Here is a 16757-nt window from a genome sequence, read left to right as displayed (position 1 = left end):
CTCTGGTCTTTAATGACAGGAAGTACTCTGGCCTTTTGGGAAATTACAAATCAAGATGGCATCTCTGTTCTCTATCATCTGCTAAGTTTACAGAGGCTGACCGCTACCACACCATTAGTCCACTCTGTCATTAGAACTGTTTTCACCATTTCAAGAGATCAGTGTTTGAGTTTATTTTGTCCCATATTTACACTTAGTAATTAGCAATCATGACATAAAGGCTATGTAATTATCAGTTGCTGCAGGAAGACATTTACAGTATGAAGTGAGGGACATCATATTGTTAATGAGAGTTTCCCTGATTATTTAAAGCCTTTGATGGTAAAATGCTGGATATCGTTGTGGATCTGACAGAATCAATCACATCAGAACTACACACAGAAATGTCATCAAGTCCACAGAATTCTATACTTCAAGCCTATATGCAGTATGTCTTTATTTACTTTCACTCACGCAGAGTTGTTTCTACAATCGTTACAGTTCCTCCTATAAAACGTTGACATATTTTTCATTTGTTTGAGTAATGTTTTGTTTTTGAAGCAGTATAGGACATTTGAAACTGACGTGAGTCTCTGTTTTCCCACGTCCTCTCTGTGGCCCGACAGAGGAGAAGTATATGACGGTGCAGCCATACACCAGCGAGGGAAAGGATGAGATCGCCTTTGAGAAAGGAGTCATCGTGGAGGTCATCCAGAAGAACCTGGAGGGTTGGTGGTTCATCAGGTAAGGCCATGATTTGTGCTCCAACCACAATATAAACTGTTGCCTGTTTATACTGTCTCTCAATTATGGTTATTCTCACTCATGACCACCCCTCTCTCCCCTTTCCTTCCATTCTCTCTTCCTCTCCCCAGGTACCAGAATAAGGAGGGCTGGGCCCCGGCCTCCTACCTGAAGAAGGTGATGGAGGACTTCTCTCCCCGTAGTAGTAATAAGAAGACCCCATTGACTGGCCCGGTGGAGATAATCAGCAACATCATGGAGATCAGCAACCTGCTGAACAAGAAGGCCCTGAGTGAGAAGGACGTGCAGACAGACGGCCAGCCAGAGGACAACCCCCTAACCACCCCCTCCCTGATCAAGAGGCAGATCAGCCTGCCCATACCCTGCTCTAGCTCGGACTTCAGCCCTGGTGCCGCACTGGTGGATGTTAAGGGCAAAGTAGAACCAGCCTCTCCAGTCATAGCCCGCATTGCTCCTCACAGAATAGAGATCGGTGAGTTGTCATTCAGAGACTGAATTGGAAGTTATAACGGTTTGTTAAACTAATACACTCACAAAATTTAATATCTATCAAATTTTGTTTTCTCTAGGCTCCCCAATCCTCAGACAAAAGCCACCTCCTCGCAGAGATGCAACTCTGGTCAGTATGAAACAAATCATAAATCCTCTATAGATGTAAAGTCCCCTAATTAGGGGGCGATCATAATTTTCCTGTACAGAAAATTATGCCAATTTTGTACTCTCACTAAATATGATCATATCTATTTTACAGTTATGAGGAAGGTGGAATCTTGTAGTTAGTCATTTATAATTTGATTGTTACTATATGAAAAACAGCGCCACCAACTGGTGATGGACTCCGAAAATGAAGGTGCCGGTTTAGATAAGGGACAATCACTCTGGGTAACCGGTTAGAGGCACAGTGACAATCAGGACACAGACTCAAGTTCAACCCTTTTATTGCCCCAGACACACACAGCATTATGGTGTAGTTGAATGAATGGCATACTGAGAAATGCAAAGAAACGGGAAATATGTGTTAAAAGGTTTATGGCTAGGTGTAAATACTATGTAATAGCAGATGATGAGTAATAATGACATAAGCAGCAATATGGCATATTATACAGTAGCATAATGACAATAACAACTAGCAGCAAGGCTTTAGCACTAGTACAAACTAGGATGTAGCAGCATAGCCTAACGTGAAATAGCATAGCATAAATAAATTAGCATGAGGGAGCAGGTAATAGTAACAGAGTAGCATAGCTTAGCAGTAATGGCAAATGACTAGCAGTACTAATCAAGCAATTAGCATTAAGTAATGATAGTGCATCATTAGCCTTAGCAATTAGCTAACAGTGGTAAACAGTGTATAATTGTCTTATGAAGTGCAAAGGTAATAACTATAAACCAGCAATAATAACTTAGAAATAGCAGTAAACATGATATAAATTGTTCATAGAGTGCAATGATAATGGCTATAAACACCAGCAACAATAGCAGCAGTAACAGTAAAATAACAGCCAGGCTGTTAGACAACTGCCATTTTAGGCCATAGGGGCCCATTCTAAGGGAATTTGCACATGACCTCAACTAAACAAACAAGTGCAGGAGTTATTAGCGTGTTTTAACCACTACTATGTAAATGGTAGATTATTAGACACTCAACAAGAAGGTCTGACGCTCTTACACTTCAGTGTTGTGATGCCAAAATTCTAGCAAAATGTATAGCGCATAGAATTAAAAAGGTATTGTCAGATATGAATTCTAATCATACAAGTTTTTTACATGGACGATAAATTGGAGATAATATAAGACTGGAAACAATAGAACACTTTGAAAAATCTGGGAAACCAGGCCTGCTATTCATAGCTGATTTTGAAAAGGCTTTAGAGAAAGTATGACTGCAGTTTATATATAAATGCTTGGAACATTTCAATTTTGGAGAATCTCTTATAGAATGGGTTAAAATCATGTATAATAACCCACGGTGTAAAACAGTAAATAATTGTAATGGGTGCGTAACTGGTGGAAGTGAAGTCAAACGCAGGAGAGCAGAACTTGGTAATTAGCCAGAGCCGTTTAACCTCTTGAAACTCTTGGGGCGCAATTTCATTTTTGGATGAAAAACGTTCCCGTTTTAAACAAGATATTTTGTCACAAAAAGATGCTCGACTATGCATATAATTGATAGCTTTGGAAAGAAAACACTCTGAATTTTCCAGAACTGCAAGGATATTGTCTGTGGGTGCCCTAGAACGGGAGCTACAGGCAAAACCAAGATGAAACGGCAACCAGGAAATGAGCAGGATTTTTGAGACTCTGTTTTCCATTGTCTCCTTATATGGCTGTGAATGCGAGAGGAATGAGTCTGCCCTATCTATCGTTTCCCCAAGGTGTCTGCAGCATTGTGACGTATTTGTAGGCATATCATTGGAAGATTGACCATAAGAGACTACATTTTCCAGGTGTCCGCCCGGTGTCCTCCGTCGAAATTGGTGCGTCATTTTCAGCTGCTGGTATTTTTCCATGGGATTCTGAGGGGAAATCATGCTTCCACGAATGGCATATCAATGAAGAGATATGTGAAAAAACACCTTGATGATTGATTCTAAACAACGTTTGCCATGTTTCGGTCGATATTATGGAGTTAATTCGGAAAAAGTTTGACGTTTTGGTGACTGAATTTTCGTTTTGGTAGCCAAATGTGATGTACAAAACGGAGCGATTTCTCCTACACAAAGATTCTTTCAGGAAAAACTGAACATTTGCTATGTAACTGAGAGTCTCTTCATTGAAAACATCCGAAGCTCTTCAAAGGTAAATGATTTTACTTATTTGGTTATCTGGTTTTTGTGAAAATGTTGCGTGCTAAATGCTACGCAAAATGCTAAGCTAGCTTGCAATACTCTTACACAAATGCTTGATTTGCTATGGTTCAAAAGCATATTTTGAAAATCTGAGATGACAGTGTTGTTAACCTGTTGATGCTCTGGGGGCGCTATTTCATTTTTGGATGAAAAACGTTCCCGTTTTAAACAAGATATTTTGTCACAAAAAGATGCTCGACTATGCATATAATTGCTACCGTTCGAAAGAAAACACTCTGACGTGTCCAGAAATACAAAGATCTTCTCTGTGCGTGCCCTATAACGTGAGCTTCAGGCAAAATCAAGATGAGATGGCATCCAGGAAATGACAAGGATTTTTGAGGCTCTGTTTTCCATGGTCTCCTTATATGGCTGTGAACGCGAGAGGAGTAAGTCTGCCCTTTCTGTCGTTTCCCCAAGGTGTCTGCAGCATTGTGACGTATTTGTAGGCAGATCATTGGAAGATTGACCATAACAGACCACATTTACCAGTGTCCGCCCGGTGTCCTGCGCCGAAATTGGTGCGCAAAAGTCACCTGCCAGTATTTTTCCATACGTTACAGAGAGTAAAGCAAGCTTCCACGAACTGCATGTCAATGAAGAGATATGTGAAAAAAACACCTTGAGGACTGATTCCAAACAACGTTTGCCATGTTTCGGTCGATATTATGTAGTTAATCCGGAAAAAGTTTTACGTTGTAGGTGACTGCATTTTCGGTTCGTTTCGGTAGCCAGACGCAATGTAGAAAACGGAACGATTTCTCCTACACACAGACGCTTTCAGGAAACACTGCGCATTTGGTATGTGACTGAGAGTCTCCTCATTGAAAACATCAGAAGCTCTTCAAAGGTAAATGATTTTATTTATTTGGTTATCTGGTTTTTGTGAAAATGTTGCGTGCTACATGCTACACAAAATGCTATGCTAGCTTTGCATACTCTTACACAAATTAGTCAATTTCTATGGTTCAAAAGCATATTTTGAAAATCTGAGATGACAGTGTTGTTAAGAAAAGGCTAAGCTTGAGAGCAGACGCATTATTTTAATTTTATTTGCGATTTTCAGAAATCGTTAACGTTGCGTTATGCTAATGAGCCTGAGGCTTTAGTCACGATCCCGGATCCGGGATGGGGAGTTTCAAGAAGTTAAGAAAAGGCTAAGCTTGAGAGCAGGCATATTATTTTCATTTCATTTGCGATTTTCAGAAATCGTTAACGTTGCGTTATGCTAATGAGCCTGAGGCTTTATTCACGATCCCGGATATGGGATGGGGAGTATCAAGAATAAACATAACTACCGGCATACAAAAAACAACAAACACATGGGCACAAAACCAGTATCGCACCAGTCACACAATGCACATGTACTTACAATAAACAATTCCCAACAAGGACATGGTTGAAACAGAGGGAACATATACAACATGTAATTAGGGAATTGAAACCAGGTGAGTGTGAAAAAAAGACAAAACAAATGGAACATGAAAAATGGATCGGCGATGGCTAGAAGACCGGTTAAGTCGTCCGCCAAACACCGCCCGAACAGGGAGAGGAACCGACTTCGGTAGAAGTCGTGACAATAATGGCTACTTCTGAAAGTTTTCAACTGTTGAGGAGTAAAACAAGGTTGTCCACAATCGGCATATGTATTTATTATGGCCCTTGAAAGGTTAGCTATTAAAATCAGATCCAACAATAATATCAATGGGTTAGAAATCCAGGGTTTAATCACAAAAGTGTCATTGTACGCTGATCATTCATGGTTTCTTTTAAATCCACAATTTGGTTCCCTCCACAGCCTCATAGAGGATTTAGATACATTTTCTAACCTCTCTGGATTACAACCAAATTATGATAAATGTACTAAATTACAAAACAACTTTTGTACTAAAAATACAACTTTTACATTAATGTGTAGTTTACCAATTAAATGGTCTAATGGTGATTAAATGGTCTAACAGTTCAAATTAAATGGGGCTATTTATGTAATGAATATGAATTCGGAGGGCAGAAATTATTAAATATTGAAGCATTAGACTTTAAAGGCTTCAGTCAAACAAAAGTTATTCTTAAATCCAAACTGGTTCCCTAGCAAATTAATAAAGATTTCTCACCCTATGTTCAAGAATGGCCTTTTCCCCTTTATTCAAATTACAACCTTGCACATTCAGTTATTTGAAAAGGAAATAATCTCCCAAATATCGACTATTTTTAAAACAAGTGTCACGTCCTGACCATAGAAAGCCTTTATTGTCTATGGTAGAGTAGGTCAGGACGTGACTAGGGCTTTAGTCTAGTTTATATTTTCTATGTGGGGTTCTAGTTTGTTTTTTCTGTGTTGGTGTTTTGGTATGATTCCCAATTAGAGGCAGCTGGCTATCATTGTCTCTAATTGAGGATCATACTTAAGTAGCATTTTTCCACCAGTGTGTTGTGTTATGGGATATTGTTTTGAGTTAGTGCACATAGCATCTCGTTAGTCACGGTTCGTTGTTTGTTTCTTTATTTTTTTTGTTCCAAGTTTTTCACTTGAATAAATTATGTGTAAACCATATCGTGCTGCAGCTTGGTTCGACCATTATTACGACGAGCGTGACAAATATAGTTATAGATAAAAGAAATCATAAAAAATTTGAAAAATTGTATAATCTTTGTAAATTATATCATAAATAGGATTGGTGGAGTTATGTCACACATGCAGCTAACTTAAATGTATGGAAATGTCTCCTCTACCCAAACTTAGGAACGTGTAAGAGGGGAAAAGTAGGGAACTTGTCTGTCGGCCCTGCATTAAAAACCATAATTGGTTATAGAAAATTGTGATAAATAAAAAAGTATACAAGTTTCATTTAAGGACCAAAAAATTGAAAGCTGTGCCATATAGATTGCAAAATAGTTGGGAAGAGGTTTTCAACGTACGGATTCCATGGTACGTGTTTATGAACTGGTACACAAAACGACATCAGATTGAAATCTTAGAATTGTTCATTTTAAATTATACAAAATTATTGCAACCAGTAGAATGTTATATATATATATATATGGGGGATACAATCTTCCCAGCTCTGCAGATTTTGCTGTGAAAAGACAGAATCAACCATTTTTTACTGTCCATATGTAGCTTGTTTTTGGTCATAGATGTAGAAATGGCTAAAGAATTGCAACATTTACCTGGAGCTAACTCTGCAGATAGCACTACTGTGTCATCTGAAAAGTCATAGTCAATCGATCAATAATATAATACTTTTAGCAAAAGTGTATATTTGTTATTTACAATCTGTAAAAAATTATAAGAATAGAAAGGTTCAGAACTTTTGTTAAACATCACAGCACAGTTGAAAAAGAAATGGCAAATTATGAATCCAATATGGATGGTGTTAAAAGATAGATGGGAGGGGTTGAATGAAGCTGAAGGTTGGGAATAATAACTAATAACAACAAGATAACTACTGTAAAAAATACTGTTTCCGTAAAACATGTATAGGTTTAGAACTTTTGTGAAAGAAATAGATGGAGATGTTGAGGTTAGAGGAAGGACAGGAGTATAAACAAACAAAATATATAATGTGTAAACTGGAAGTAGAAGCCTAAGCATTGTTGTACATTTGTTTATTCTAATTAGGGGAGCGGTGGAGTGTTAGAAAGTAATAAAGGAAAATATATTTTAAAAATTGGGGGGTCACTTATAAATGTCCTTGTCTTCCATGAAAACATCCATGAAATGAGTTGCAAAATGAATAGAAAAAATATAGTCAAGACGTTGATAAGGTCATAAATAATGATTTAAATTTTTTAATTGAAGTAATAATTGTGTTCTTCAAACATTGCTTTCGTCAAAGAATCCTCCATTTGCAGCAATTACAGCCTTGCAGACCTTTGGCATTCTCGTTGTCAATTTTCTGTTTTTGTTGAGGTAATCTGAAAAGATTTCACCCCATGCTTCCTGAAGCACCTCCCACAAGTTGGATTGGTTTGATGGGCACTTCTTACCCATCATACGGTCAAGCTGCTCCCACAACAGCTCAGTAGGTTCAGATCCGGTGACTGTGCTGGCCACTCCATCAGAAAACCAGCTGACTGCTTCTTCCGTAAATAGTTACTGAATGAGGAGTTGTCCAAACTTTTGACTGGTTCTGTATGTATGTGTATATGGATGTATTTATGTATGTATATGTGTATATGTTTATATATATTTGCAAAAAAATATACGGGGGATTGGAAGTGATGCTGACATTGATGGAGCTACAGTCTTCCAATTCATGCGGTTGATGTCAGGGCACTGTGCAGGCCATTCAAGGTCTTCCACACCGATCTCGACAACCCATTTCTGTATTAACCTCGCTTTGTGCACGGGGGCATTGTCATGCTGAAACAGGAAAGGGCCTTCCCCAAACTGTTGCCACAAAGTTGGAAGCACAGAATTATCTAGCATATCGTGCTGTAGCATTAAGATTTCCCGTCACTGAAACAAAGGTGCCTAGCCGGAACCATGAAAAACAGCCCCAGACCATTATTCCTCCTCCAACAAACTTTACAGTTGGCACTATGCATTCGGGCAGGCAGTGTTCTCCTGGCATCCGCCAAACCCAGATTTGTCTGTCGGACCGCCAGATGGTGAAGCTTGATTCATCATTCCAGAGAACGTGTTTCCACTGCTCCAGAGTCCAATTGTGGCGAGATTTACACCACTCCAGCCACATCTCTTGGCATTGCGCATTTTAATCTTAAGCTTGTGTGCGGCTGCTTGGCCATGGAAACCCATTTCTTGAAGCTCCCAACGTACAGTTCTTGTGCTGACATTGCTTCCAGAGGCAGTTTGGAACTCGGTAGTGAGTGTTGCAACTCAGGACAGATTATTTCTATGCCCTACACGCTTTAGCACCCGGCGGCCCCGTTCTGTGAGCTTGTGTGGCCTACCACTTCACGGCTGAGCTGTTGTTTCCACTTCACAATAACAGCACTTCCAGTTGACTGGTGCAGCTCTAGCAGGGCAGAAATCTGACGAACTGACCTGTTGGAAAGGTGGCATCCTACAGTATGACGGTGCCACATTGAAAGTCACTGAGCTCTTCAGTAAGGCCATTCTACTGCCAATGTTTGTCTATAGAGATTGTATGGCTGTGTGCTCGGTTTTATACACCTGTCAGCTTCTGGTGTGCCTGTAATAGGTGAATCCACTATTTGAAGGGGTGTCCACATACTCTTGCATGGCTATTGCCGAAATTCTCTAATAACCTACAAACCACACAGAAGAACAATGTAAACACTTTACCATTTAAATAACAATAATAAAATGTAAAGTATAAGTACAAAGTATTAGCCATTTAATAACCATTGTAAAAAGCGAATTACCCTCAACAACATTATGCACATGACCTGTTGGGTGAAGAGAATCACTTACTCATCATTGACGCATTCACATCACACCAGGGAGGTTCAGAGTTTAGAATCCTTTGCAGAAAAGAGCAGATAGAAATGTCCAGTTGTGGTAGAGTAGCCTACTCCTTTCACTGGAAAAATGAAACTGACTTTTGACCCCGGGATGGGCCTGATTCTTATCATTTTTAAAAACTTTTTTTGTGTGTTTAGCAGATGCTCTTATCCAGAGAGATTTACAGGAGCAATTAGGGTTAAGTGCCTTGCTCAAAGGCACATTGACATATTTTTCACCTTGCCGGCTCGGGAATTCGAACCAGCGACCTTTCGGTTACTGGCCCAACGCTTTTAACCGGCTAGGCAACCTACCGCCCTTACATCAGTTCTGGCCTAAAGTTCCTATTGGCTCAAGGTCATGGTGGGCCGGGACAAGGGTCCCATGAAAGGTCAGAGGTGTGACCTGTAAACAGACACTTCACTCCTCCAAGGCAGAGGGGGAGAGCATCCTTCCCACTGCAGCAGACTTTCAGTAAATGTAAGCAACTCTATACTCAGGGGGAGAGGATTTATAACACTACGTATATTTAGAAAGTATTTGAGTCATTTCAAGGCCTATTCCTCAACTTTTGTTGACCTAGTCCTATTCCTATTGAGTCATTTCAAGACCTATCCTCTGATCATCCTTTGATCATATTTTTACTATGTACTTGTGCTTTTGTCCTAAAAAGTGAGTACATTAGGCAATTTATAAAAACATTTACAAGAATGATGAGATTGTAATCTTTCTTGCAGCATTACTAGTTATTGTTTATGGCCTTCTCATGATAAATAATTACTTTTGGGTATGTCTATTTAGGTGGAAATCGACATCTAACAGGAACGTTATTTTAAATTGGAAGTTGAACTCTATGGCCAATTATTATTGTTTCCTTTTAACAGTATCAGCTGTGCAATACACATAATGCTGTAACATTTTTTCCACTCAGGGATTCAATTTACCCTCGCCACCAGAGCCCCCTACTGTTGAAGCAGAGTACTACACCATTGCAGAGTTCCAGTCCGTCATTTCAGATGGCATCAGTTTTAATGGAGGGCAGAAAGCAGATGTAAGCTTCTTTTATGTATACTTTGGAGTGCATGCATGTCCAATGTGTTATTTTTTTTGACCTTGTTCAGTTAAATTCTTGAAATTAACAGATAATGCAGATACTGTGGCTTATTCTTTATTTATTTTTTTGGTGAAGTTTACCCCTTTTTCTCCCCAATTTCGTGGTATCCAATTGTTTTAGTAGCTACTATCTTGTCTCATCGCTACAACTCTCGTACGGGCTCGGAAGAGACGAAGGTTGAAAGTCATGTGTCCTCCGATACACAACCCAACCAAGCCACACTGCTTCTTAACACAGCGCGCATCCAATCCGGAAGCCAGCCGCACCAATGTGTCGGAGGAAACACCGTGCACCTGGCAACCTTGGTTAGTGCGCACTGCGCCCGGCCCGCCACAGGAGTCGCTGGTACGCGATGAGACAAGGACATCCCTACCGGCCAAGCCCTCCCTAACCCGGACGATGCTAGGCCAATTGTGCGTCGCCCCACGGGCCTCCCGGTCGCGGCCGGTTACAGAGCCTAGGCTCGAACCCAGAGTCTCTGATGGCACAGCTGGTGCTGCAGTACAGCGCCTTTAACCACTGCGCCACCCGGGAGGCCTGATGATGCCTATTCTTACCAATGAATTCTCTCTGTTCTGTTTTGTAGGTGATCGAGAAGAACTCTGGTGGCTGGTGGTATATCCAGATTGGTGAGAAAGAGGGCTGGGCTCCCTGCTCCTACATCGACAAACGAAAGAAGCCCAACCTAAACCGCAGAACCAGCACTCTGAGCCGGCCCAAAGTCCCGCCCCCAGCCCCGCCCGTCAAGAAGCAGGACTCTGAGGAGACTATCCCTACCAGCATTCCTGGTTCCGAGGTTCCAGAGTCCCCTGCATCTCCTGGAAGGCCTTTGTACGAGGAGCCAGAATATGATATTCCTGCCATTGGGTTTGATCTGGAGTCAGAGTTTGAGTTCCTCAGGACAGATGGGTCCTCAGCGGATGGGAAGAACGAGGATAGCTCCTCAGAGAAGGGCTCTCACCTTTCCTCCAAGCCATCTCCGTCCTCTTCTCTCCATAGCGCCTCCTTCAAGATGGGCGAGTCGTCCGAGGACGTGGGGCAGGAAGAGGAGGAGCCTGAGGGAGAGGAGTGTATCTATGAGAATGACTGCTTCATGCGTTTCAGAGAGATGCCTTATACACAATCCAGTGGCGACTCAGACTTCCTGAAGATTAGTGCCCCGTTGGAGACTAGCAAAGCTGAAAACTCTCACTCCATGTTTGGGGCAAGGAGAAAAGGGAAGACAATCCAGCTGAACGGCAGCCAGTCCCTGTCTCAAACCAAAGCAGAGGCCGGGGCATCCAGCTCTAAACCTGCCACTACAGAGTCCAACCCAGATCTCTCCAAGCAGTCCAGGCCCAAGAAGGACAAAGAGGAGCACAAGATGGGCTCCACCAAGTCCTCCACCAAACCTAAGCCATTGGTCAGGCCTAAGCCCCAGCTGGCCAAGGCCTCCAGTGCAGAGAAAATGGACATCGGCAGCCTCCGGAGACAACTTAGGCCTACAGGCCAGCTGAAGAAGGGCTCCAGAGGAGAAGACTTTGAAACAGCCTCTGTCATCTCCTCTGAGGACTCTGTGTCCTCCCACAGCACCTCCGACATCTCCTCCATCTATTCTAAAGGCAGCCGGGGAGACTCAGACGAGGGCTGCAGTCTCTACCGCACTACAGAGGCCTATGAGAAGGTCCAGGACTCAGAGATGAGCTTCCCTCCCGGGGTGGAAGTGGAGGTGCTGGAGAAGCAGGAGAGCGGCTGGTGGTACGTCCGCTTGGGCGACACTGAGGGCTGGGCTCCAACCTACTACCTGGAGCCTGTCAGGCAGCTAGACGACAAAGCTGGGTCAGAGTCCGATGGCACCCCTACCAAACTGGGCAGCCTGAGCAAGTCCAACAGCCTGGAGAAGAATGAGCAGAGAGTCCAGGCCCTGAACAACATCAACCAGAGCCTAAAGAGGAGCATACCACCCATCCCCTCCAAGCCCTTTGGCCTGTTCAATGGCTCTCAGAAGAATGTTTTGAAACAGCAGCAGGTGGTCAGGCCCCAGTCTGTCTTCATCTCCAAGCCAATCATCGACGGGCCAAACCCAGTAGGCTCCCTTAGGAGGGGTGAGTCACTCAATTCCACTGACCACCCACGCTCTAGTCCCAGCTTGCGCCGCAACGCTTCCTTTGGTACTAACCCGCGGTGCCCAGTGCCGAATGGTAACATGGCAAACCGGAACAGACCCGGCACGGGAAGCTCCGAATCACTGGGCCGGGGGACTCAGAGGAACGGTCTACCTATTTCCACGGTGAAACCCAAAACCCACCTCATCCACAACAACCTCCATGAGGTGTATGTCTCCATAGCGGATTACCATGGTGATGAGGAGACCATGGGGTTCCCCGAAGGAACGACTCTGGAGGTTCTGGAGAGGAACCCTAATGGGTGGTGGTACTGCCAGATCCTGGACGGAGGTCGACCTCGAAAAGGCTGGGTCCCCTCAAATTACCTGGAAAGGAAGAGCTAGTAACACACTATTATTCAGTGCATGTGCAATCAGGTCAGAGACCATGGAAGACAGTGGAGATGGTGGAGATGGAAATGGAAAGACACTGTTTATTTACAGTGTAAGAAGACACCATTTATAGTATCATTGAAGTGGTATACTTTGTGTTTTCTAAACTGAGGGCGGCCAACCAATCCTGCATATAATTACTTGACATTTTATTATTCTAATCTGAAGTGACAAAGAAAATACTTCAAAGTATACTTTTTTGACAGGATTTTATCTATTCACAGATAGCCGGGGGTTGGAACAAATACCTTTGGCATTAAAATCAGCAAAAGGTCAATCAAATATTTAACAAAATAATTAAACAAAGTGGTTGATTTGATGAAATGTGCTTTTTGATCCAAAATGGAAGAATAATGGGATTTGGACACCAGTGGAAGAGCTTTGAACAGCTTTGGCTGATCATGGTGAGATTTTGTGACATGATAACATTACTTAATGATCTCCAATGGGCAACAAATTATTCACTTCTAATGATATTTGATCATATAATGTTTTTTTATGATTTCTTCTTTAAAGGTCCAACGCAGCCATTTTTATATCAATATCAAATAATTTCTGGGTAAAAATAAGTAGCTTACTGTGATTGTTTTCAATTAAAATAGTCAAAAATAAACAAAAATAGCTTGTTAGCAAATAGCAATAGGTTTATTAACTAATTTACTCAAATAGCTTTTACTCTAAAAGGGCATTATCATATATTTTTTTACAATTTCACAGTATTATTCTAACATGATAGTGTGTAAATATATATACAGTGCATTTGCAAAGTATTCAGACCTCTTCCACCTTTTCCACATTTTGTTACGTTACAGCCTTATTCTAAAATGGAGGAAATCCTCAGCAATCTACACACAATACCCCATTACGACAAAGCAAAAACAGGTTTTTAAAACCTTATTTATATAAGAATTCAGACACTATGCTATGAGAATCGAAATTAAGCTCACGTGCATCCTGTTTCCATTGATCAACCTTGAGATGTTTCTACAACTTGATTGGAGTTCCTTGATTGGAGAAACTTCCAGAAGGACAACCATCTCTGCAGCACTCTACCAATCAGGCCTTTATGGTAGAGTGGCCAGACGGAAGCCACTTCTCAGTAAAATGCACATGATAGCCCGCTTGAAATTTGACAAAATGCACCTTAATGAATGTCTCTCAGACCATGAGAAACAAGATTCTCTGGTCTGATGAAACCAGGCTTGAATGCCAAGCGAAGCGTCACGTCTGTAGGAAACCTGGGACCATGGGGGTGGAAGCAGCATGCTGTGAGGTTGATTTTCAGTGGCAGGGACTGGGGGACTAGTCAGGATTGAGGGAAAGATGAACAGAGCAAAGTACAGAGCGCCCCAGAGCGCTCAGGGCCTCAGACTGGGATTAAGATTCACCTTCCAACAGGACAACGACCCTAAGTACACAGCCAAGACAACGCAGGAGTGGCTTCGGGACAAGTCTCTGAATGTCCTTGAGTGGTCCAGCCAGAGCCCGAACTTGAACAAAATCGAACATCTCTGGAGAGACCTGAAAAGAGCTGTGCAGCAACACTCCCCTTCCAACCTGACAGAGTTTAAGAGGATCTGCAGGGAAGAATGGAAGAAACTCCCCAAATACAGGTGTGCCAAGCTTGTAGCTTCATACCCAAGAAGACTCAAGGCCGTAATCCCTGCCAAAGGTTTTTCAACAAAGTACTGACTAAAGGGTCTGAATACTTATGGAAATGTAATATTTCAGTATTTTATTTTTAATACATTTGCAAAAATATCTTAAAACCTTTTTTTGCTTTGTCACTTTGGGGTATAATTTGTAGATTTGACGAGGATTTTTTTTTTAGAATAAGGCTATAATCCAACAAAATGTTGAAAAGTCAAGGGGTCTGAATACTTTCCGAATGCATTGTATATATAACACAGACAAATGTAGTTTTTGGCTGCACTGGACCTTTAAAGCTTTTTGCATGTTTAAAATGTTTTGTTTAAGTAATGTATGTTGTATTTAAAAGGTCTGTTGCTACACCTTCTCATATGTTAAATGTCATTTGCAGGATGTCTTGTGCATGTTTTTAAGTCACTTTGTTATGAAGCTTAATGTATATTTCACGTAATATTGTTTCATATGGCTATGTGTGTATGACATCTTGTTGTAGAGCTTTGTGAATGTGTTCTATCAGTTCATTACAGCATGTAAGTAATTTGATACCTCTTAAAAGCTACAGTCTGAGATTTGAAAAACAAGTGTCCCTGCGTCCCTGCCACTCGTTTTGGGTGCAGCTGAGGGATAGGGCTAGGACAATTTCGGTTTATGACAAAGACAGACAGTTGTGCTGAAGGCATTTATAAGAATTTTCTTCCAGAATCAATGGATAAATATGAAGAATTGAAATAACCATTAAACAGCTTCCCAAGTTGCTGACTGTAGCTTTAATGTAATTCTTTATCACTGTTTCATGATTTTCTTGACACTAATGTCTTAAACGTACAGTATGTATCATTCACCACCTTAGAAGTATATTTCTGCTCTGGTCTTGTGACAAAATAAGTCAGCCTACTGTATATTTGAAGGAGTGGTAAATCAGCATTTTGTTTTGCTCTTCAGAATCGTCTTCTTCTAGTAAGTACATTTTAATGAACTACCTTTTAAGATGTTTGCTAATATAGGTTGTAAAAAAAATACAAATAAATGATGAGCTGCTTATGCACTTCCATTATTCCATTTAATTTACCAGATGAAGAAATATTTGACTTGAATATTGGAATTGAGGCTTTGCATTTGCTTTCAAAACCAAACCTCGGCGATGTGTTGAATAGCAATTCTAATTCCAATAACTTAAATTGTGATCTTATCTGAGAGGGAACAAATCAATTACATTTAAAATCCTTTATTTATACCGCAAGGGGCTTGCAGGCAGCAGTGCAAATGCATAAAACAATGACCCACCTGGTGCTACTCATAACTCATATCGGGAAAGACTTGATACTCTTGCCCCTTTGAAAAGGAGGCACACACAGTATTTCAAAAGGTGTACTCTTAACAATGCTGTGTAGTATAAATGTTTATGTTTGAACATATATTCTAGCTACATAACTTTTTAAATAAAGTATTTCAAGTAATTCATTCCCTATTTTGAACTAACGTCTAGTTACATTGAGTTAATCTTACCCTGTCTTACATAAAATGGAATAGAACTGATTTATCAATGGATAGGTCACATTACATACTTTCTTGCCCAAGCACAAAATTCTCAATTTATTTTAAAGAAGCTGGCCCTCTTATGGCTGATGTTCAAGACTGCTAAAATATGGTTCCAATGAATGATCCTATTCTGCCAGTTTTATTTTATTTCCTTTGTCATTGTCTGCTGGACAGCATGGAATCTAACTTTAGTTTTAGAGCTTGCTACATTGCAGAAATTTTATTTATATTATTCAGCAGAGAGAACGTTCATTTTATGATTACATGTAAACAATAATAATGAATTAATTGTGAATAAATGCACTTTCTGCATTACCTCAGTGTGCATTTTGCTTAAAGATGTAATTCTTTTACAGAATGAATTATGATTATTTTAATTTCTTTATCTTGTATGTTTCAAGGTATGAGACACCTTGGGGGTAATGCAAACTAAAGTGCCTTAAACCTTAACGCATCATACTATTCAAAGCAGTGAAGAAAAGAGAGGCAACAGATTGAGTGGCTGTCTTCATTTTAGGTAATGAGGCTGTTAAGATTCTCAATAGTTAAGTGGATTTTTCTGCAAGAATCTGATCTTGTGCATTCCTCTCTGAGCTGAACTTTTGTTGCTTACTCCATAATATTGCATTGCTGTTGACCAGCCGAAGCTCCCTATAGTTTCCTATTGACCCTACTGGATTGGCTGTTGATACTTTGCGCAACCTAACCTGCCTGCTAGCACCAACATGACAGCATTTTGGTATTTGTTTCATTAGTCCATTGTTGATATAGTCCCAAAATGTCAGCAATCAAGTTTTCAAGATATACAGTGCAATCAAAAAGTTTAGACCCCTCCCCTTTTACATATTTTGTTACCTTACAGCTTTATTCTAAAGTGGATTAAATACATTTAAA

General features: G+C 40.8%; 1 protein-coding gene across 1 annotated transcript in view; it reads left to right on the top strand.

Moving 5' to 3' along the window:
• LOC135512320 (SH3 and PX domain-containing protein 2A-like) overlaps positions 1-15078 on the top strand; it is a 110414-nt gene extending 95336 nt beyond the window's left edge. The window contains exons 10-14 of the mRNA XM_064934237.1: positions 606-723; positions 855-1216; positions 1314-1363; positions 9956-10075; positions 10725-15078. Of these exons, the coding sequence (XP_064790309.1) occupies positions 606-723; positions 855-1216; positions 1314-1363; positions 9956-10075; positions 10725-12626 (2552 nt within the window). The 3' untranslated portion in view covers positions 12627-15078. The remainder of the gene's footprint in view (positions 1-605; positions 724-854; positions 1217-1313; positions 1364-9955; positions 10076-10724) is intronic.
• The last annotated feature ends 1679 nt before the right edge of the window (positions 15079-16757 follow it).

Source organism: Oncorhynchus masou, chromosome 24 (assembly GCF_036934945.1).
Source record: "Oncorhynchus masou masou isolate Uvic2021 chromosome 24, UVic_Omas_1.1, whole genome shotgun sequence".
NCBI lineage: Eukaryota > Metazoa > Chordata > Actinopteri > Salmoniformes > Salmonidae > Oncorhynchus > Oncorhynchus masou.
This window is presented reverse-complemented; position numbering and strand designations above follow the sequence as displayed.